At 36.3% G+C, this 23,762-nt stretch overlaps 1 protein-coding gene across 2 annotated transcripts in view; it reads left to right on the top strand.

Moving 5' to 3' along the window:
- ASCC3 (activating signal cointegrator 1 complex subunit 3) overlaps window positions 1-23,762 on the top strand; it is a 252,340-nt gene that overhangs the window by 63,353 nt on the left and 165,225 nt on the right. For both annotated transcript variants that reach the window (XM_074150229.1, XM_074150228.1), the window contains exon 10: window positions 21,223-21,387. In XM_074150229.1, coding sequence (XP_074006330.1) covers window positions 21,223-21,387 — 165 coding nt within the window. The remainder of the gene's footprint in view (window positions 1-21,222; window positions 21,388-23,762) is intronic.

Here is a 23,762-nt window from a genome sequence, read left to right as displayed (position 1 = left end):
GATACACTGTTTCTCATTTCCTGCACTTTTAATAAGGTACAGAGATGCTTCTAGGTAAAAGCAAATAGTGAACTTGATTCCTCCTACTTTTCTTTTCCTAAGGAAATGCAAATACATAAACTTTGTTAATTTTTAGTGCATTATATGCTGTGATATTCTGCTCTATATGTGCTTTCCATTTCATGCATACATAAAGCCCACTGTTAGAAGCTGAACGTACATATATATAGTAATTTACCTTACGTGTAATGTCATTTTACCATGCATGTCAACATACTCATACAAATATGTTTCAATATGGTGATTAAGAATTATGATTTTTTTTTTAATTCAGAATATTAACAGTTGTTCTCCCTTAATAACAATTCTCAGGGTACCATATTGTACTGCATTTAAACAGAAATAAAATGTAGGAAAACACTTTTTTTTTTTTCCTTTAGATTGACATTGTCAATTGTTATCCCATTTGTATTACCATAGCGTCTTGTGAAACCTATATGAAGTGCTTACGTTGAAAAATTACATAGACTATGCTATCTAAAATGCATTTGAAGCAAGATAATACTATTTTATTTTCCCATCTCTTGGTGCTTTATCTGTCTAATCTCTTTCTCCTTCTCCAGTATATTTTGTCCGTCCCTGTAGGTACTAGTCTTCTGTAAGTGGCCTTCATCTCCAATTACATGCCATTGGCTTTTTACTTGGAGTTGTTGCAAACACCTGTATTATTGCTGACTTTAGACACGGGTGTGTTTTCTTCCAGGGGTAGAGTGGTTCTTTGCTCTAGAAACTTTGGACATATTAGATGCAATAAAATCTACCAATTTCTTTTGGTACGAGGAGATAAGCTGTCATGAAGTGGTCATCAGAAGTGATCCAGAGATTATAAAGCTCACAGATAAAGAAAAGCCCTCTTCTTTTCAAGTTGTTCATTTTAAAAGAAGAGCTGAGCCTGGTTAATATTCCCTCTTCTGGTATGCCTAGAATGAAAAGTAGCGCTGAATTCAATGCACACCCATGGCTTCAGGAGCAGGATATTCTCTTTTCATCAGCATTTGGACTGAGAGAGAAAACTTTCCAAGAGGACATCAAAATCTAATACAAAGAAGAGGAAGGGACTTGTTTCTCTTTTTCTGAGAAAACTTCTAGAATATTTTTCAGTAGTACAACCTTACTGAAAGACTGTTTCCTTTCTTCTGAATTTTCAAAGTTATGCACTATTTAAAATGAGACTCTTTCTTCCTTTAAATGAGGTAAAAATCTTACCTTTCAAACGAGAGAAATATCTCAAAATATTTAGAACAGGAATGCTTGCTAAGGTGTATGGCTAAGTCAAGAAAGATCAAAATCTTTTTATATAGTGGGATTTCTGTATCCCAAAGTCATCTCTATTTCACAGTGTCATCTCCATGAGGATTTCCTTCATTTCAGAAGTCTTCGCAGTCTAAAAAATCAAATCTTGCTCCTTCCTTCATTGTTAATACTATCTTCAGGACAAATGAGGTTTAAAAACCCCCACTATCCAGCATCTCTTTGTGGTAGTGAGGCTTGATGGGACTCCACGTGTCATTCAGTCTTACTTTTTTTCTGTAAATGTTGTGTATTTCTTAAGTTAGTTAAGTTCTGAAAGTAAGACTATTCAAATAAAATCAGAAGGGATGTGTCTTTATACACATGCAAATATCTACTGTATTGTGTCTAATATTTGAAATACTGTTATTTAAGGTTCTGATCTTGTCAGTCTCTTCGCCAGTAAGCAGTGTAGACTCCCAGTTGATAGCAGTCTGGTGAACAGCAACACGCAGGTCCTCGGGCTGGGCTGAATTCATTTTCCTTGACTTCTGGAGGGAGAAAGTGGAATCTTGAAAGCATTTTGATGGATGAGCAGAAGGAAAAAAAGCTAGTCATTTTTCTAAGAGTACCCTCTTCAGAGATCCAAAATAGAGAGTAACACGAGGGAAATGAAGACATGGTCTGGATTAGGTGAACCTGCATTGACTAGAATCTGAAACTGGAGAAAAAACTTGGAGCCCTCTCCCTTCCAGGTTGGGAGCACTTCTGTAAGGTCACTGTGCCCTTAAAGCTCCCCTCAGAAACAAGTTTTCAATTTGTTAGTGTTATACTGCTATTTCTTGACCCTTTAAAGACAAGGAAGGAGTTTTTCCATGGGTGACATTTTTATGAAGTGTATGGCTTTCCCACAGTTTTCTTTCTTCCTTGCACCAACTGGGGGAAGTAGTAAAGAAGGTGAAAAAAATTGATGTTAAACAGAGAAGCAGTTTGGGGCCTGTAACGTTAGTTCTTTGACTGAATTCTTTAACCCTCAGAAATAAAGGCAGTAAACTCTGACTTTCTGTGTAGGGCTTCTGGTTGTCTCCGATGATGAAACTGGAGAATGAAACTGGAGAATCATGGCATAGACAAGTGTACCCTCCGCTGGATAAAAAACTGGCTGGATGGCCGTGCCCAGCGAGTTGTGATTAATGGAGCAAAATCTGGTTGGCGGCCGGTCATCAGTGGTGTCCCTCAGGGCTCAGTTTTGGGGCCAGTCTTGTTCAATATCTTCATTGATGATCTAGACAAGGGGATTGAATGCATCCTCAGTAAGTTTGCGGATGACACCAAGTTAGGTGGGAGTGTTGATCTGCTTGAAGGTCGGAAGGCTCTACAGAGGGACCTGGACAGGTTGGATCAATGGGCCAAGGCCAATGGGATGAGGTTTAATAAGGCCAAGTGCCGGGTTCTGCATTTCGGCCACAACAACCCTAGGCAACGCTACAGGCTTGGGGAAGAGTGGCTGGAAAGCTGCCCGGCAGAAAAGGACCTGGGAGTGTTAGTGGACAGCCGGCTTAACATGAGCCAGCAGTGTGCCCAGGCGGCCAAGAAAGCCAACGGCATCCTGGCTTGTATCAGGAATAGCGTGGCCAGCAGGAGCAGGGAAGTCGTCATGCCTCTGTACTCGGCGCTGGTGAGGCCTCACCTCGAGTACTGTGTTCAGTTCTGGGCCCCTCACTACAGGAAAGACATTGAAGTGCTGGAGCGTGTCCAGAGGAGAGCCACCAAGCTGGTGAGGGGTCTGGAGAACAAGTCCTACGAGGAGAGGCTGAGGGAACTGGGCGTGTTTAGTTTGGAGAAGAGGAGGCTGAGGGGAGACCTCATTGCCCTCTACAACTACCTGAAAGGAAAGTGTAGAGAGGCGGGGGTTGGCCTCTTCTCCCAGGGGAATAACGACAGGACCAGAGGAAATGGTATGAAGCTGCGGCAGGGGAGGTTTAGATTGGATATTAGGAAGAATTACTTTACTGAAAGAGTGGTCAAGCACTGGAACAGCCTGCCCAGGGAGGTGGTGGAGTCACCATCCCTGGAGGTATTTAAGAAACATGTAGACGTGGCTCTTCAGGGCATGCTCTAGTTGCCCGGGATTGTTGGTTTGTGGTGGGGTGTTGTGTGTGAGGTTGTGGGGGTGGGGTTTAGTTGGTGGGTGCTTTTTTTTTTTTTTTTTTTTTTGGGGGGGGGGGGGGGGGATTTGTTGTTTGCTTGGTTTTGTGTGTTGTGTTTTTTTGTTTGTTTGTGTTTTTTTTTTTTTTTTTTTTTAATGTGGTTGGACTCGATGATCTCAAAGGTCCCTTCCAACCACTAAGATTCTGTGGTTCTGTGTGATTCTGTGAAAATGATTAAGAAACAAACTAAGCTTTGCTTGTATAAGTGGTTTCTGGATAACTTTTCAGCGGGTTCGGATAATAAGCTTGTTGCTTAGTTGAATTGTTGTCTGCGTTCTTTCTGTTGTTTTTGTTTCTGGGACAACTACATTGCTTTCTCAGGCTGATGGTACTGATCTGTGCATTCGGCATTGTACTTCTTTTTTTTTTTTTTTTTTTTTTTGGCATCAGGCTTCCAATATCCTAGTGGGATTGTTGGAAGACCTTCTGATTTACTGCTCTTCCATTAATATGTGTGCCTATAACAGCTAAGATTTTGCCAGGGAGGAAAAAGTACTTACACATGATCAAACAGTAGCAGTTTGAAAAAAAAAAAGTAGTAGTTCTTTACTGGGAACTGGAGGTGTTTCCTGTGACCTAAATTAATTTCTAGATTTATGATAGAATCCAGTTTGATTTACTAAAATCAGGCTTCCATGCTTCAGAAATTAGAATCGCTACTTTAAGACATTAATTTACATTTTATTTGAAATAATTTGTTTTTCAGATGGACAGATATAGGGGTTTATTATACAACATGCCTACTTGCTTGCTGTTAGTGTATAATGTGTAGAATTTTAGTACAGCCTGTGAGTAACCTACTTTAGTTTAATAATTGAATGCGACATACTCTGATAAAATGTGTAATTGACTGGCATTCTTTGGTATAACTAACTTGGCTAAAATCTCTATTTAGATTGGGTTGGAAGGTGGGAGTTAATTTTTGTTTTAGCAGTAAAATGTAGTTGAAATGATGCCAGATAAAATTACAGTAATTTTGAACAACAGGAAAAAAAAATGTTCCATGTGCTCTGTACTTTAACTACATAAGGTGTGTAAGGATATAAGGGGTTTTTGTAATTGCATTCTTGGTTTTGTGTTCCCTTTTACTGGAAGTAATTATGTTCATGCCTGACTTAGCTCCATTTCCTACAAGTTTTTCCAAATCTTTTTGAAAACAAAGTTTTGAGTGTTTTTACTTTTTTTTTTTTTTTTCCCCTTTCTTTGGTAGGGAATTCTTTTTTCAATGAACTTATATAACTCTTTGATATTGTATTTCAGCACTTAAATGAAAATATACAAATATTCAATTTGGATGAAGAGGCCTTGCTATATGTATATGCTCTTTTTTTCCTCTCGAGTGCACACATTTTTTCATTTACTTTAGGCTTTATCAGAATAAACTCGGTTTTAATATATCTGTACTTGAAGCACTTGCATTAATCACTGTCTCTGCAGAGGTTTGATATTATAGTGGAACTTTAAACGTACTAGTGTACAAATATAAGAAAAATAATTGTGTTTTGGATACACCATTGATCCAGACTGCAACTGAATCTGTTGAGAGGAATGCTGTTGCTCTTTGATTGTATGGCTAAGACCAACAGTGTCACCTGCAGGTGAATGAAGTAGATTTCTTGATTTCTCAAGTGGAAATTTCAGACACACAAGAGAACTAGATAAGTTATTTATTGAAAATGGGAAGATCTGGTTTAAAAACATTCCAGTGAATATCTTAAATGAATTTTGCTGCTTATTCTTGATACAAAATTAACTGCAAATATAAGAAGTGCTTGCTAAAAAATTTCAAATCATTCTTTAGTGTGGATAAAAGAAGTTTATTGAGAATGTTCTGCCCATTTATTATTTAAAATCAAATTAGACTGAAAATGCATATGATTTATGATGTTAAAATTTGTTTACTGTTTATGTTTCTATAGAGGTAAAAACCATTGTTTATCATGTTTCATTGTTTATGAATCATTGTTTATCAATGATTCATCTCAATTCATTGTGTTAGAAGTGAATATGAAGATGTCAAAAGTATTGCATTAGGATTAAAAAAATTGAATTAGTAAACACTTTTTAAATTTGTATATGTAGAAGATTGCTCTTAGATTATTGCATCTGTTACTTCAATACAACAGATATTAATGATGCCAAAGTTTTTTCTGAAAGCAGAATAACATACAAATTTAAATTATGTTAAGAGAGAGGAAGCCTGGTTGGAGCTGCTAAATTGCCCTCCCACTTCTGCAATAGAGTGCTGGGGCAGCTCTATGGGGCAGCTGCCTTTGAGCTTTCTATTCCTTTTATGTCACTCCAGTGGGAAATAGATATATGTATATCAATCAGTCGTGTGGATGCTGAGCATAGAAAGAGTTGAATAGCTTTGTGTAGACTCTCACATGTTGGCTAGTCAGCTGTAGTATTTAGAGACCTCAATGTTCAGTGGTTAACTTGCATAAGATTCAGTTGTGGATTAAGGCTATTTCTTGGGTCTTCACAGACACCCAGTTTTGGTTTGTGCTGGTTTTAAGAGTGTCTTTGTCATTTAAGAAACTACTTTAGACAGTGGTGTCAAAAACCAGGTTTTACTTCACGTCAAAGGCATAGTGCTAAGCACAAGATTTCTTTGCTGTTCCTTCCACTTATTTGATCTTGCTTTACAGTGTTTTACCCAGACCGTCTTATTTAGTTGTATACTTGCCAAGTTCTATTCGCTGCTCCGCCTCTCAAAACAGATCAGGGTTACCAAATCAATGTAACATTCGTATTGGGGCAAGCGGGAGAGAAGTGAGTTCCTAATATAGTAGAAATTTTCGAAGACTTTTAATTCAGTTGTGTGCTTAATGTGCAAATATTGTAGATCCAATATTCTAGCTGTAATAAGTTCACTTAGCTTAATGCGTTTATGTCATGCAGCACGATTCTGGAGCTGCAATCTTTTATGCAGAAGTTAGAGTGTTTACTTAACGTGCTTCAGAAAGTGTATTGTGTGTAAGGGTGTTTTTTATATGTAGGATTATTAACCAAATGGTGTGGTGTTGAAAACAGATCAAATAGCATATTACTGCAGTATTTTCCACACTCCTTTATAAATCACTTCATGAGGATATGATGCTAATGAGTTCAGTAAGCTACTTCAGTATTTTTTAATCTGGGTGGAAAACGCAAAGGCTTTCAGACTGTAGGAGTCTCTTGTGCTCCTGTGAATGTTATTCCTTGTTGACGCCTCCAAGCTCGAGAGTGGTTCATCCTGATGAGCAGGAAGTCAAATGAGAGTGGCAGGAGGACTGCAGGACATGAAAAGGAGACGTGCAAGAGGCCGGTGCAGGAGCAGGTGACCTGGGAGGATTGTAGTTGCTGTTTGAGCATGAAGGGACAGGGTTAGGTAATCCAACACCCAGGAGTGCATCTGAAGGGCAACAAGAAAGGCTTCCATGAGTGCATTGCAAAAGGAAGACTGGGGAAAACCACTGCTAAATGGGGCAGGGGACCTGATGGCAAAGGATTTGTAAAAGACTGAGGTACTTAATGCCTTCTTTGCTTCAGCCTTTATTGTTAGGACTGGCTTTCAGCAGTCCCAGACCCCTGAAACAAATGGGAAAGTCCAGAGAAGGAAAACGACACGTGGTGGAAGAAAGTTGGATTAGGAAACGTGCAAACAAACTGAGCATAACACAAGTCAATGCAATCTGATGAGATTCACCCAGAAGTCCTGAGGGATCTGGTCAGAGTCATCGTGAAGTCTTTCTCAATTACCTTTGAAAGGTCATGATGATCCTCTGTCAGGGGACAGAGCGCACCCTCAGCAAGTTTGCACATGGTACAAAACCGGGAGGAGTGGTTGACGGATCAGATGGTTGTACAGTCATTCAGAGGGACCTTGGCAGACTGGACAAATGGGCCAACAGAGATCTCATTAAGTTCCAGAGTTAAATGCTATGTCCTGCACAGAAGTGGGGGGAATACTGCTATGTACCAGTCCAGGCTGGGGGCCCATCAGCTGGAAAGCAGCTTCCCAGAAAAGATACAGATGTTCTGGTGGACAACAGATTGCACATGAGCCAGCAATGTCCCCCTCAGTCTGGGCTGCGCTCAGAAGAGTGTTGCCAGCAGCTCAAAGGAGGTGATCCTTCCCCTCTTCTCAGCCCTGATGAAACACATCTGGACTGCTGGGTCCAGTTCTGGGCTTCCTATTATGAGAGGAACAGGGACATTCTAGAGCAAGTGTGGCAAAGAGCCATGAAGGTGATTAAGGGATAGGAACACCTAACACATGAGGAGAGGCGAAGGGAGCTGGGGTCATTCAGGCCAGCTTAGATAGGAAGGCTTAGATAGATGTGATCAATGTGTACGAGTACGTTGTGTATTCATCTGTAAAGAAGACTGAGCCAAACCTTAGCAGTGTCCAATGAGAGGACAAGATGCAATGGACACAAACTGCAATACAGGAAATTCTCTGTAAACATAAGATTTTTTTATCTTTTTTTTTTTTTTTTCTTTTTCCCCTGTGAGGATGGTCAGACACTAGAAGTTTGTTTAAAGAAGTTGTGGAGTCTTCACCTTGGAGATACTCAAAACCCAGCTGGCCATGGTCTTGAGTAGGCTCCTCTAGGTGGCTCTGTTTTGAGCAATGGGTTGGACTGGAAGATTTCCAAAGGCACCTTCCAACCTTATCCATCCTGTGATTCTGTAAAAATCAAGATTAGTCTATTTTGATTGAATTGCCTATGTGATATTTACTGCGTGTATCAATAAAAGATGAGTAGGGAACCATTTTAGACACCATTTTACCTGTTGCAATGTTCCTCTATAGTGACTGAAGATGACATTTTGTCAAATAAATTTCAGATTTTCTTTCCCAGTGATGGAAGGCTAATAATCAGTATGCTTTTCATATTTTTATATGTAAAATTAAGACTAAAAATCCTTAAAATACATTGTCTGAATGTTAAATTCTGAAGTACAGTGAATCTCAATAAGTAACAATAAAGACTGCTTCTATTGAAGTTCTTAATAGCAAAGTATCTGAAATTGAAGTACTTCATGGTATAAACTAACCTCATCTCATCTTCATGTGAATAATAATGAATTTATTAAAAATACCAAATAAAATATTATTATAGGGTTTTGTCTCTGAGGCTTTTTACAGCTGAGGATGTAATCTTCAGTAAAACTTGTAGGAATATAATATTCAAGAGTGTCTATTATCATTAATATTTTATCTATGAAGAACTTGGAAGAATGATTTACTTTTGTTGGTTTTAATGGTCTTTTATAGCTGAAAAGGTTCTGTGCAAAAGGAATCCATGTGTCTATGAAATTACTGAACAACTGTTTTGCTCTTCCAAATACTTTTTTTAAGCACAGTAAATTTTACAGGATAAAAAAGCAGTCTTTTATAGTTAATGCAAATGATGCATTAAGTTAGACCCTTCTCCCAGAGTACAATTTAAAGGTACTCAGAAGTCCAATTATCTTTGATTTAGATGTAAAAATTGCAGAATAACAGCTGTGCCTGCTGAGTGAATATTCCTCTGCAAAAAGATAGTTTATTTGAGTAGAGTTGAGGACAGGTTGCTTAGGGAATGTTTGCCTCTTTTGGCTCTTTTTCAAATTTAACTGCTTCTGGTCATTTGAAAATGCAAGTAAATTACAAAATAGCATCAAAGCAATTTAGAACTTATATTCTCTAAGTTGTCATTTTGCATGTTACCGAATATTTTAAGTTGTTTAGCATTTATTGTGACTACTTGTGGAAAAAAACCCCACATTATACTTCAAATTAATACTTACAAATATTACAGATAATCTCGTTAAATTTGACTGCATTTAAAAGTACAGCTTTTTGTATACTACTTTTTAATATAAATATACATACTTTTGTCATATAAATTACAAATTTTTTTAAAAATCTTTGATACTAAGGACTCACTTTGCATGCATGCATGCAATAACTATATTGAAATACACTCTAATTACAATAGAATAGAGATATATAATAAATAGTGTAAAGTATTAGTATAATAATGAGTATTTTATTAGCGTAAAGTGTATAATAGCATATTTTATAACATATAGTATTAGCAGAGTATTAGTAACATTAAATTATTAATATAGAGTAGAATTAGAATATTTTGGATATATGTTATATATATACTTAGAATTGAAATTTGAAAGATGTTTTTTAATTGAAGTTTTGAGAATGTTGCATTCACACCAAGGTAAACATTAAGTTCAGTTATGTGCACTAAGCTGACCTTAAAACTGTACAAAATAGTATAAGAATTAATCTAATTTGTCCTTCTGCAAAACCAGATATAATACGTATATTCCACTATTGATAAATATTGGTCTAATTTGATCTTAACAATACCCTGGTCATGGTGCTTTCCTAAACTTCCTGGGGAATTTGCTTCAGGGGTTATCTGTCTTTGCTCTTAGAAGATATTTTTATTATTATTTTTAACAGAAATCTATTTTCAGCATAAATCCTACTCAAATTTTATTACCACTTTCCTTATCTGAATGCCTTTCTTCGCAATCCACTGCAGCTTGCTTTTTGAAGGCTCTTGTAGTTAGTTATCTCTATTCAGTCACGTTTATTTAGGCTAAGCATCAATTCATTTAAACTTTTCATAAAGGTCACGCTTCATTTATGTTTAGTCATTCTCATTTTTCACTTCTGGACTCTCAGTTGGTTTGCACTTCTTGAATTAAGTTGCCCAAAACATAATGTATTGCCCCAAGGTCATGCTGCTGCTGAGCTGAGTGGAAGGTTTATTTAGCATGTCCAAATAACAGCGTTTCTATTCCAAGGTTTCATTTTTTGAAACAGCACAGCATTTTTGGTTCACGTGCAGACTGATCTGCTCTTTCTCTTTTCCCTCTCCAGCTACTGTCTTGCCACTTGTATGAGATAATTATTTGTTGAGATAATTATTCCTAAGTGTCAGAACAATCTATTTTGGCTTTAGCTGCGTAAAAGTTAGGCAACTAGTCTAAACTGGTTGCACAGACTTGTAGGGAGAACACTGTAGAAAAAAAGACTTCTAAAGCTGATTCGTAGTAAGATGGTTGAAATGAACCAGCTAGAGGAAATCTAGACAGCTAGTTTAGATGGTGAATTTCTAAAGTAGCAGGTAAGATAGGCAAGATGAATCTCATCCGCGGTGTAGAATCTTGAAATTGTATTACTGACTGTCATCCATTGATGCATAAGTTAATCTTGAACTTATTAAGGCACTTTGAAATTCTTACTCCATCCTCCAATGCGTTTGCAGCTCCGTGCAGCATAATGTCAATTGAAAGTTTAGTGAGTATAATCTTTAGTCTATCATTAGGATTATTCCTGAAAATATGCAATAGTATTGAGGTGGATAGATTCTGATGGAACTCGATTTGATTTGATCCTTTCATTGCAAGAGTGAACTGTTGGTGTTTCCTCTGAGTGCTTAAAGGATCGTGCTGAAATCCCAAGGGTGTGCTAGTTTTTAGTTAATATAACTGGAGAATATAAATCTGACAATTATAGTGTAGGTCTGTTGCAGTCACCTTCAACACTGGTTATCATTAACACTAGCATACGTAATTTTCTCTAGAGTGTAGACTTGAAAGCAAATTTCATGAAACCACATTTGCATGAAAGCAGATGAATTGGTGTTTGGGTTGTCATTTTATGAACAGGTATCAGAAAATTGGCTTTTAATGCAATTTCTGTTTAACATCAGCATCTAATCCGAATGAAGAAACCTTTCTTCATCTTACACTTAATGTGCCTCTGAGTCGGTGATTTACATTGATTCTCAAAAAAAATAAATGGTTTGAGACAAAAAAACCCCCACGACTTTGCTTCCTCTTGCACACAGATCTGTGGGAAAAAAACAAACAAAACCTGTTCAGTTAAAGGTGTTTCAAAAAGGATATTTGGAACAAAATGTCACTGGTGGAGTCCGGTCTTTTTTCATGTAGTATTGGGTAAATCCACGTCGTGGGGTAATCTTTACAGGGGCAGAACAGAGGGGAAAAAAACTGATGGAGAACAAGTGCTTCTTGAAGAACTTCTTTCCTCACCTTTAGAGAAAAGATTATCTCTGAGTTCCAGAGAATAGGTATTTCATCACTGATTTATTTTTTTTTTTTTTTTTTTTAAGTACCAGGAAAAGAAACTCTCTCTCCCCACACTCTGGCTAATCTTAAAATAAAAATAAATAAATAAATGAGTTATAATTATGCCAACAAAAGTTATTCTGAACTTTTTATATTTACAGTTAATGACACATGCAGGACATCATGATGAGATTTAAAAGTGTGCCAGTATATTTATGTTGGAAAAACTGGTAGCTGAGATAGTCTTTTATCTTTGTCTCCTAAAGTTGTGCAACCCAAGCCTAAAGTTTCCCTGTAGAACAGAGGAGGAATGACTTTGAAACCCTTTTCCTTGCAGCTTTGAGAGAAAAAAAGAAAAATGAAAACAAACAAACAAAAACCTCACCAACCAAGCAACAATATTGTATTTCTCAGAAACGTCGATCTATTCCCAAAAAATGTTCTTTGATGTAGTTTTTCCTTGTAAATTCTTATCCAGTAAACAAACTATCAACTTTAGCCCAAATATTGCTATAATGTTGTTTAAAAACATATACAAATACACTCTACACTCCTGTTTTGTTGTTATTCTGCTGTGTCTGTTCTATATGAAGAAGGGGCTGGGAGAGAAGAAAATGCAAAATAACTCTGGGAAGACTTGAAAACAAGCAGGCTGGATGCAGTGTCTCAAGAGACAGGCACTTGCTGAAAGTTGTCAGATCTGATTAAGGGAGTTATTGGCATCAATCAGACCTGACAGTAGTATATCAGAGGTTAGTATAACTATAATTAGTGAACTGATTAACAGCGCAGAGGAAGAGGGTAATGTTTTGGATCAAACTCCTTTGAAACACTTAGATCGTTATTTAAACTTGAAAGCTGAGTGGTTAATTTTATATTTTACAACATAAGAGCTAAATTTCACAAAGCATTCAAGCTGTTCTTCCTCACTATGGTTGGTAAAATAAGGTTTATACTGACCCTGAGCAGTTTTTCCCTACGAAAAAAATAGAGAGCAGGTGCTCATATCATGTTACTCTCAGTACAGCTATTGTGATCCCAATGTATATTGTTTTCCATAGTTTCTCCTCAGGTTAATGTAACTACTCCACATGTAAAGCTTTATATTCTTTTAGTAAGAATATAAAAAACTGCAATGCTTTCACAGCAGCAACAAAAAGGAATTCTTCTGTCTGATTCATCAGCCTGACTGGGTGTACTGAGTTTGATTCCAGTTTATTTTGACTCTGTGAGAGTCCATTGTATTGAGGTTTAAAAGTAGTGTTGAAACTTATAAATGAATTTTGTAATCACTAGGACGTCCACAACTTTGTTGAAAATATAAAATTTTAAATTTTACTGCACAAACTTAAATCTGTTAACCATAACTGTGAAACTGAGTATACAACAAATAAAACAGTATAGAAAAAAAATCAGTTCAACAGGACATGGCAGATGTGTCATAAGTGTGTTGCTGTGCTAAGGTGATGTGCTGATACGTTGTGAATCTGTTGCCTTTTCATTAGGTGGACTCCCTGGCTTCTGAAAAGGAATTAAATCATCATGAGTTTCTAGGATTAAGTTAAAAATAAAACATGCTGAACAAAGCTACATTTCTTCAGTTAAAAATTTATTTGCCATTTTAATGAGTTCTGAGTGGCAGCTGTTAGAATTTCTGTTGTTCCCTTGTTGATTTCTAGACCTATTGTTGATTGATCATCGGTGTTAGCTTTGGTGGGTTACTAATTGCTGCTAGTATGCATCAATATAATACACCTTTGTAAGTCTTTCTAACATGAAAAACTCAGTCATTTATGTTGATACTTTTTGTAAGTATGGTTGTATTATTGAATGTTTCTAGGATGCTTTTATATGTATATGTGATCCTGTATTGCCATTATTTTAGACCACAAATCCATGTAACATCATCTACTCAGCCAAATGGGCAAACTGCTCATCTGCACATCTTTGTATTGTGAGGAATCTGCTTTATTGGAGACATAATTCTTTTTTAACTGTGTAAAACAGAGCATCAAATGGTTGTCTTTGATTTATGAAAAACAAAATATTTCTGTTCATTATTTATTACTTCCTACTTTCCTACCTCGAATTCTTGTTGTGCATTACTGCCCTCTGTTTTACTTTCTATATGTTTATTCCGCTCCCTGCCTGAGCTCCAGCTCACATGAGGTTTTGTGAAATGCTTGAATAAATCATACAGAGTAAGAATGCAATAAAAAGAGGAATAAAAACAGCATTAAGAAAGGGACTTGCAGGCTGCTGCTCTTGTAACATATTTTGATTAAGTTTTACCTCAGAGAGTGCCAAAATGGTAAAGTGTCCCTCATGGGGTGTGATATCACGTATCTAATATTAAAATTTGTGAGAAGCTCCAAAGCATTACTGATTAGAAGGGAAATATTTCCAAATTGTACGAAGCCCCAGCACAGCGGCTCTCCCTATAGAATTGCAAAATATGCTGCATTCCAATGAGAGGCTGCTCTGGGTGGATGTGTGTAGTTGTGTGCAGTTCTCTGTGTCTCCATTTCTGCACAAGTAAAGCTCTTGCAGTGAATTTGCTGCCAGAACAAAGCACCAAGATAAACAGTAATAGCATGAATAGAGTAAACTGTGTAGTTTGCCCACCCCGCTTTGCCAAAAAGCTGTCAGGAGATGAGCAGTGCTGGCTGTGACTGAGCAAGGTTTCCTCTAGGATCAGCCACATCTTCAATGCTGTTTTCAAGTGTGGTAAGAGGAAATTATAGATGTGTGTAAAGAAGTGGGAGAAGGAGAGAGAAGACCAGTAGCAAGCCTTTAGAGGACAGATGCTCACATCGCCACGGGCATCAGGTGGTTTTTATAATAAGATTTGTCTTTCTTTTTCCTTTTCTAAGGTTACTGAAATAGTAACATGGTTACTTAAAAGAAAGTGGGAAAGGTAATAAGAAATGTTACTGCAAAATGAAAAAGGAATGACTGTTAAGAGGGTGAAGTATATAAGGAATGAAATTACAGTGGAAATGTGCATTTCATGTTGATTTAATCAATGCCTTGAGAAACAATATTGTGAACTTCAAAGAGAAAGATAACATAAATGGAGTATTTGCTGTTTATTTCGCAGCTATTCTAATGATTTCAAAGCAAAAAGGGAGCAGTGCTTTCATATAGGTATGCTAAATAGGAAAATATCTCTCTTGTGCTGCAGGGGTGCGATGACATATGGTCGTGAAATGCTTGTGGATCTTGATCCAGCTTTGGGAAGATAATTTCTTTTTGGAAACTACCCATAACAAACAAGCTTTATTATTGTGATCATTTGACATCCACAGTATTTTCCCCATGTGGAAGCCTCTGAATTTGTTGTTTATAATCTTGAGCTTATTCTACAGTTTCTTTCTAGAAAGAATGATAGATAGTAATGCCCAGTGTATAAAATAATATGAATTCAGACTTAACAAGTCAAATGTTTGAAAGTATGTGTTTAACATTGTATGTATTTTAACAATCCTGATATAATAAAGGCATACATATTTACATCCTATATTAAGGAAAGATGTTGGAACTGCGTGTTAGTTCATATTACTACAGCTTTGCTTACAGTAGGGCAGTGGGCAGGTTTATTTCTGGAATAGTGCTGATACTCAGAATATCAACACTATCCAGCCTAAGTACTGGTACAAGGTACTTTTCTACCTTTTATGTTATAGCAAGCTACATAACCACGTATTAAAATACTATGTGCTCATGCACAGGGCATGTGGGTACAAACAATAGAGAATATTAATATAATGCTTTACTAGAAAGGACTTGCATGCTGCATTTATCAGTGCACTATAAGAAACTGTAGTAAAGTACTTGAAGCCCTACAGGATGATGATTTTATGGGATCTATGGTGAGCTGTAGGTGCGTTGTAGTAGGAAAACTTTGTGTACCGTAGTAGAGTACTTATCTGTTCTTGCCTAGATGAGAACAAAGTCTGTTGCTGTGGTTGGTTCTTTTAAGTAATGGTCGTGGCTAAATGTTAAGATTGACTCTTAATACCGTTTGTTATTCCTGATGACAGGTATTTGCTGCTTCTCTGAAAAAGGTGCTTTCCCCACCTTCTGTGAAAACTTCCATATGCATTGCACACTGGCTTGCTATCTCTAACAGTTCTTGACCTAACATTTGCATAAGCCTATTAAAAAAAAATAAATTAAAAAACCAAACATTTTAAGCTACCATGATTCTGGGAAACAGTCTACATAAAGAATTACTGCTCTAAATCATTTGTGAACATGGTAGCAGGAAAATTAAAACACAGAAGTGAATGCTAAGCTGAAGATGAGTGGAGTGTTTGGGAGGTGGCGTGACTGCTCTATTTGTGCAGTTGTAAGAGATTTTTCTCAAAAGATTTTGTTTCGTGCATCCTCTGGTTTGGTGCTTCAGAATTTTGTACACCTTTTGCCATCTTTGTTACTTTTCTATTCAGAGCTTTTAATTAATCAATTCAGTTCAGGTCAGTCCACTGGGATTGCTTTACTTGCTAATTCTAGTGCCTGTAAGATTGGCAATTCTTTATTTGGACTTAAAATCTAATGGTTGATACCAAATTTTGTTGTTCCTCAAAAGCCTTTACTCATTAATTTTGTAAAAATTAGTTTATTGAACAGCTCACTGGCAGCAAGATCTGTTTTCTGTATGGGACTGATTACAGCAGACTAGTTTTCAGTCTTCTGTTCCTGCTGTTTGTTGGGAGTGTTTCATTTTTATTCTCAGGAATGTCCATATAATCTGCCATAAGAAATTTAAGAATGTCTTTCCTTCATAATAATTTCATCAATTCATTCAAAAGTCTTGTATTTAAGCAATAGTTGAATTCTGTTTATCACGTGCAGCAGGAATAAAGACTTACAAAAATCTGTTGGAAGAGAAATTGCCAAAGGTGTGATTTGGCTTGTAGGTTGTTTACTTAATCACAGTATGCAAACTTATATAAAGCCATTGTCGGTTTATTTTAGGTTGTTACCAGGTTTAGGTTGTTACCAGGTCTGATAAAGCAAAAATCTAAAGTGAGAATATGTTTAAAATTTGTCATGCATACCTACTTTACTAATGATGCCTTACCTTCCAGAAAGGTTTGAACAGATATAAGGTGGACTATTTTGAGAATCCCCTTTTAAGATAATGGAACGGGTAGAATTTAATTTACTAACCTGATGATTCACAACCAACTGTTCTCCCTCTTTTTTGTAATGGGAATGCTATGTTGCCTATAACAAAAATGGACCACCAGTCCCTTTCTCCAATTATCTCAGTTGATGTTTAACTTGACATTTGAGTCAACCAGTTCTTTATGCATTTTGGTTTGACAGTATCTGGCAGATAGGAAGAATGACCCTAGGTCTTTCCTAATTGTTTTCTGGAAATCATATTAATTAGGAAGTTATCTGTGGGTTTTTTCCTGAGTTTTGATTTATTGTTGTATATATGAAAGGGACAAAAGGTCAGATAAGTGTCAGGCATACTTGGAGGCTGAAGTGGCTAACCAGCAGAAAACTGTTCCTGAAAATGGTCTTGAGAAACTTAAAAGCAGTGAATTTTTTAGGATGGGATGTTATAACTAAATATTTTATGTAGCTTGTTCTGAAATATTTTCATATGTGGATATTTGACCTGTAGGAGTGTGTATTTGAGGGGATTACCATAGTTTTACCAGCCTAAGAGTGTGTGCACAAATTATTCAAGCAGAAAGCAGATGCTAATCATGTGCAAGATGTGTTTGGGAGAAGTTAAAGCAGAAAAAAGCCTCAAAGGATTGCAAGTGAGCTATTGAAAAGGTAAAGCTGCAGGCTGTGCTAACTGCTAGAAATTAATATTAGACTCTAAGAAATTAATGGAAGATCATTTGATTTCAGTGAGACCATAAGTCTTTTCAGATGAAGAAAAACCCTAAACAACAAACTCCAGCATTTTTCAACATGATCTTCTGAAACTACGGTGAAAAAGTAACTTTCTCTTACCATAAAGTCTGGCTTCCAAGGGGGCTGAAGAGAAGCTGACAAAAATAGTTAGCAAATCGTGCAATTATAGAAAAATGCATTTTCACAGTCACTCAAAATTTTGTTAATTGTCGTTAAAACTATCAGGTAGTGTTGTCCCTTCTGACTTCATTTTTCAAAGTGAAGTAATTAGAATTTTTTGTTTGACTTCTTGCCTGAACGTTATGTAAAGTAATGTAGGGATATGATAAATAACCCCAAAGCAAAATTAAATCATTTTGGGTTGAAAGATTTGTTTTTATTTTTTTTTTAAACCGTTATCTTTTTTTTTGGTATAAAATTGAAATTGAGCGTCAGTCTTCACCTAAGACAGAAGACTTTGTGATAAGCCCATGTTTTCCCTCATAGAACAAGTCAGTGTGGAATAGTTATAAATGATAATCCACAAAGCATTGGAAAAGGAGAATTGTGTGTGTGGAGAGAAATTTAAGTTGACAGTAAAAATATTGACAGTTAACCCGTTTCTATTCAGCCATACCCTAATACAAAAAACAGATTGAACTGTCTTGCATGAGTTGCAGTTCATTAAGCAAATGTGACACTTTATTTTCTAGCTATTTCAATACTGAAAGAGGTGAAGTGGTGAAATAGCAATATAAATGAAAACGCTTCTCAGTGTGCTGATAACTCAAGTTAAAGTGAAAAAAAGGAAATATTAAAAAGATGTTTCAAGACTTGGTTACTGTGTCCTTCCCTTGCCCCCAAACAGAAAGCAGAATCTTTTGACTGAATCTGAGTTTTGAATTTCTAACTTCGTGGGTAAAATACCTTGTCCCCGAAAATGAATTATAGAAAGAAATGCCACTACTGCATTTAAAACTAATTATGAGATGGATCATAATGCTGCTTTGTTTATTGTTTTAACTGAAAAAATACTCTGTAGCTTTGTTAACGTTTGCTGATAGTCAACATTTTCTTGTAGCTGATATTTTTAATTAGCGCTTTGTGTATTTGAATTCAATTTATGGTTTGAGACTACAGAGCTCATTTGTGTCGGGTGTTTTTGCAGGATTTTTTTTCTCAACTGTAATTTCTATCTGCAAAATAAATATAAGAACCAATCATATTTTCTGGCAAGACATTCTCTGGTCTTACTAAATGAGCCAGTATATCAAGTATAGCTTTTACTTCAGGTCATTACTTTGAGTAACGTTGCTGTTTTAAAATAAGATCAAAGTAAATGACCATTATAATGAATACTTCGTCATCACTCAGAAACAGACGAATTAATGATACCATTTTAAATTATATATCCTGATAACATGACTGACGTTAAAAAAAACCAACCTGTGATCTGAACATTGCCAATTTAGATTTAGCAAATTAGTTAAGTAGCTTACATTTGTAGTATTTCACACCTTAAAGTCTTAATATGCATTGCTAAATATATTTCCTGACTGTTTGCTAATGAGTGTTCTGTGGAAGTACAGCTGCTAATTTTTTGTGGTTGACATGGCTCATTTTAAAGTGTTAACAGTTGCATCTGTAGTAGTGTTACAATTCAGTTCATAAATTATGGTCATACATTTTTACATCTCCTATTTTATAGGAGTACAAGCATTTGAAAAATCTGTATTTGCTAACAAAATGCACCCAGTAATATTTTAACAAAACATAGAAACACCCCCCTACACACCACCACTCTCTCAGTGACATTAGTGACTCAGTGAGTCTTTCATGTGTTAAGTGCTGCAGGACAGGAACATCTTTTTCTGTAATATCGCAAAGGAGTAATTCTTGGTAATTAGTAAAGGCTGATGTATTCTAAGGGTAAAACAATTGGACTGGAACAATATTGTGAGGCAGTTCAGGAAAAAAATTTTCTCTGAGGAGAATAACTAAATATTGTTGGGGTATGTCTTGTGGAGATCAAGTGAAGAAAAAGGTATTCATAAATGCATGTATTTTGTAAGATACATTATTTTTTTTTTCTAATATTTTGAAAGAAACACAGCAGGATGTAAGCAATTGAGGAGGTTCCTGGAGTGCACTGATGAGAACTTCCTCCTCCAGGTGTTAGAGGAGCCAACAAGGAGAGGTGCTCTACTGTACCTCATACCAACAAGGAGGGGCTTGTTGGGGATGTGAGGATCAAAGGCAGCCTTGGCTGCAGTGACCACGAGACGGTAGAGTTCGGGCAAATCAATTTTTTTCTAAAAGATGTAAATATGCTGATGGTACTTGAGGTAATTGAATGTTCTAATGGGGAGAAATGCTTTTGCTCAAATTTGGATTAGCAATTTTCATAAAGGTTTTATAAGTCTCTGCTAACTCTCTGTGTCTGTTCTTCTTAGTCAGGCCCTTGAAGCATTGTTCATAATTAGCCAGTGGTTTTACCCCTTCTGTTGTATGATTTCTGTGGTAAGAAACTGGTTTTGGGACTAACATTGATGTGTACCATTTGTATACTTCACAGCACCGCATTTGGAGGCCACCTGAGCTGTCTTGATGTTTTCTGTTTTTGTCAGTCTGGGATCTAGTGCAGCAATCTTCATTTTTCTTATTTGTACATTGTGTTCTCACAGATAATAAGATTTTGTTTGAGCAGAAAATGTCATGAATCGCATATTCTGCTGGGTTTACATTATCTGGTCAAATTTGAGATCAGATACTATTACTATCTGGTCACCTCTTTTAGTTTATGGGGGTTTTAGTATTCTACCATGGCTGCTTAGAATATAGCAAAGGCTGAGTAGATGAAAACAATTGTGAAGGTAAGTTTTTGTAAGGACTTACTGCATTTCTATTTGAAAGAGCTGCTCAGAATTTTTTTGGAGGAGGAATGAGATGCTTTCTTCAGAGTGACCACTTCTTGCCTGGTTTTAAATTTTAAAATGCTACTTTCTTGAATTCTTGTCTTAAGGTCACACGAAGTAACTGCGGAGTATGTTGTCATTATGGAGAACAGAAGGTAGTTTGGCAATTGGAGATAGAATGTATCTCAGTTTTATCTGTTTGATAATCTATTACTTTAGGGATTGATGGAAGAAGAGAAGCCCAATGCAAGAGCATGCAAGAAATGGCACCATCATAGAGACTTAGCACTTTCACTACATGAAACAATACAGCTTGGAAGTCACCTTTTCCAGGACTGATGGAAGTTGTTTAATCTGTTTTGCCAGTGCAAGGATCAAGATAACAAAATGTACAACTTCAAAGTATGGGAGAAAGTTAGGGAGAAAGCATTTCATAGGGAACTGGGAACTATCAGCTCAAGCTTAAGTACAAGGGAGGGTCTTTACTGTTTACTGTGCTGTGGTGAAGATTAGAAATATTTTATCACAGATAATTTTTAGTGGGACACATACATTAAATGATTTGCACAATTATATAGGGAGCTCATTCTGGATAGCTGCTTAATTGTTTTAATGTGGAAAATTTATACAAATGATGCAGAGTAGCTTGAAGTTATTAGTTGATATTTGCATATCGGTTTTCATACTGAATCCTACTAATGGCCATCCACCACATGTAGATGCAGCAAACTGTGTCTGCCTCATATATAAAGCATGTAAAACTTAAGATAGCTTTGTTAAGTTCTACCTTACATTTATTCTCTGGATTTTTCTTTGTAAATGCTTAATACTTCTTTTTTCTGCTCTACTAGATGCTTGTGACTACTCCAGAGAAATGGGATGTGGTGACAAGAAAAAGTGTTGGTGATGTGGCGCTCTCTCAGCTGGTAAAACTCTTGATTCTCGATGAAGTTCATCTGTTGCACGAAGACAGAGGACCAGTACTTGAAAGTATAGTAGCACGTACATTACGTCAGGTAAGAGCAAAAAAAATCTTCAAAAGAATTTTACTTTGGTCGAGAATACATAGATTTCGGTGTAAAAGGAGAAATGCCAAACATTGAAATCAAAATGCTTAGGCAGCTTACAATTTATTTTATAGCTATTCTGTACTAAGAATGAAGAAAGAGTTTTGTCTTCTACCTTCTCTTCTGTATTATATCGACTATCAGATTCCTAGGATGCATAATTTATTACGAGCTGTTTCTATACTTATGATTTATTTACTTAGTTTTAATTTATTTACTGTACAAGTCTTGTACAAAAGAAGCTAGAGTTAGGCAATAAATAAGATTGATCTCAATAGTGAGATGTGCGTTTGCAAGAGGAATAACGTGGAATTTAGGGATGAATAAATAGGATGGAATTACGATAAGTAAATAATGGTAAGGAGAGGATATAGTGCCATTGCCATTCTTTTTTCTTTTTTTTTTTTTCTTTTGGTCTTGCAGAGCAATAGAATGTCAGTACAAATAATCTGTAACAAATTAAAAATAAACACAATTGGTATTGTTATGCCTCTTGTTCGTAGCATGTTAAACGTTTAAAGCCTTTTAGCTTTCAAGATGCTGTTTTCTTGGTAAGATTACACTAACTTTGTTAAGGCTTGCTGAATCATCTCATTCCAGCTCCTCTAAGAGCAGAATAAAATGGATGTCTGCTGTAATCCAGTACAGAAAGTCTAAAGTTCCTGTATAAAGAATAACATTAGCTTCTTCTAAGGAATTATTACTTAACTTGGAAAGATTTTTATTTTTTATGGAGAGTAGGGCTTTAGACTACTTCAAAAGTTTAGACTACTTCAAGGGCATTAAAGCTTAACCTGTTTGATATTGTATTTTCTTTCTTAAGTGTTTTTGATAACCTTGTTTTCCTTAAGTATCTTTAAAATAAAGCATCTCAGCTTTTAGCAGTGACCATGATGGTCATTGTCTTCGTGTCAGATTACAAGACTCAATCATTTTTTAATGCAAAGTTTTGTGAGACTTGTAAGGTGTAGGCTCAGCTGTCCGAAATAGATGTCTAGAGCTGTTTTATCTGCCCTACATTATTCAGCTTGGCATCCTGTTTCTGCTTCATTTGGACATAAATCTCCCATAGATCCCTTTTTTTCCCCTGTCTGTCAAGCCTGTGCAGGTAACTTAAGGAATATAAAATCCAAGGCAATTACGTCTTGGGTACTGAATCCTACCCTTTGTGCGTTTATTGTAAGATAGCAGTATCTTGCTTCAACGCTCATTTAAAAAATAGCTCTCTAGGGTGCTTTAATCTTCTAGGATTTCAAGGTTTGTTTTACCTACCAAGCTGGAGTTTGACTCATCTGGAATTGAAGCTACTCATTTGTAACCCTTCCTTAAGTGAAACAGTTGAGAAGAAAAACAAAACACAAATCTTAAAATTAACTATCTCACCACCTTTCTAAAGACCTTATTTATGAATCTTTACAAGAAGGTAGGTGAGAGGGAAAATTTACAGTATGAAAGTACACTAAAAAAACCCCATAGTCAAACAGAAAACTAATCTACTTGTAGAAATACTTAGAATTATGCAGTAGAAAACAATTCCAGACAAAACCATTTTGAATTGCAAGCCTCTCAGAGAGCTTGGGGACAAAGGAACAGGAGATGTTTTGTACAACTGATTTGCCTTTTTAATATGGAAACAAATAATAAGAGGGTTAGTTCTAAAAATTACACTGAAATGTTGTACTGCAGCATCTGAGCCTGCAAGCATAGCTCTGTGAAGTTTGCAGTAGATATCCATAACTAATTATGAAATTACTAGAACTTTTATTTCATGACTAAAAAAGATAACAAATTTTCTGATTTCAGAAGAATCTCACTGGAGGTTAGTGAAAATACTATTACAGATATTTTAAGTGTAAAAATATCACATCTAATAACCTTTTAATGATGTTTTGCAAAGGAAAAAATACTTGGTTACATTTCTTTGGTTCTGGCCCCTGTGCATAGTTCTGCTTATGCATTTTTATACAAACTCATAAATGTCATGAATGATGATTCAGGCACTAGAACATCTCTCTTATGAGGAAAGGCTGAGGGACTTTGGTCTTTTTAGTCTGGAGAAGACAAGGCTGAGGGGGAATCTGATTAATGCCTATAAATACTTAAAGGGTGGCTGTCAGGAGAATGGGGCCAGTCATTTTTCAGTGGTGCCCAGCGACAGGACAAGAGGTAACGGGCACGAACTTGAAAGTAGGAAGTTCCATCTAAACCTGAGAAGGAACTTCTTTATTTTGAGGGTGGCAGAGCACTGGAACAGGCTGCCCAGAGAGGTGGTGGAGTCTCCATCTATGGAGACATTCAAAACCCGCCTGGACACGTTCCTGTGC

This window comes from Numenius arquata, chromosome 7 (genome assembly GCF_964106895.1).
Source record: "Numenius arquata chromosome 7, bNumArq3.hap1.1, whole genome shotgun sequence".
In the NCBI taxonomy this organism is placed as follows: Eukaryota; Metazoa; Chordata; class Aves; order Charadriiformes; family Scolopacidae; genus Numenius; species Numenius arquata.
This window is presented reverse-complemented; position numbering and strand designations above follow the sequence as displayed.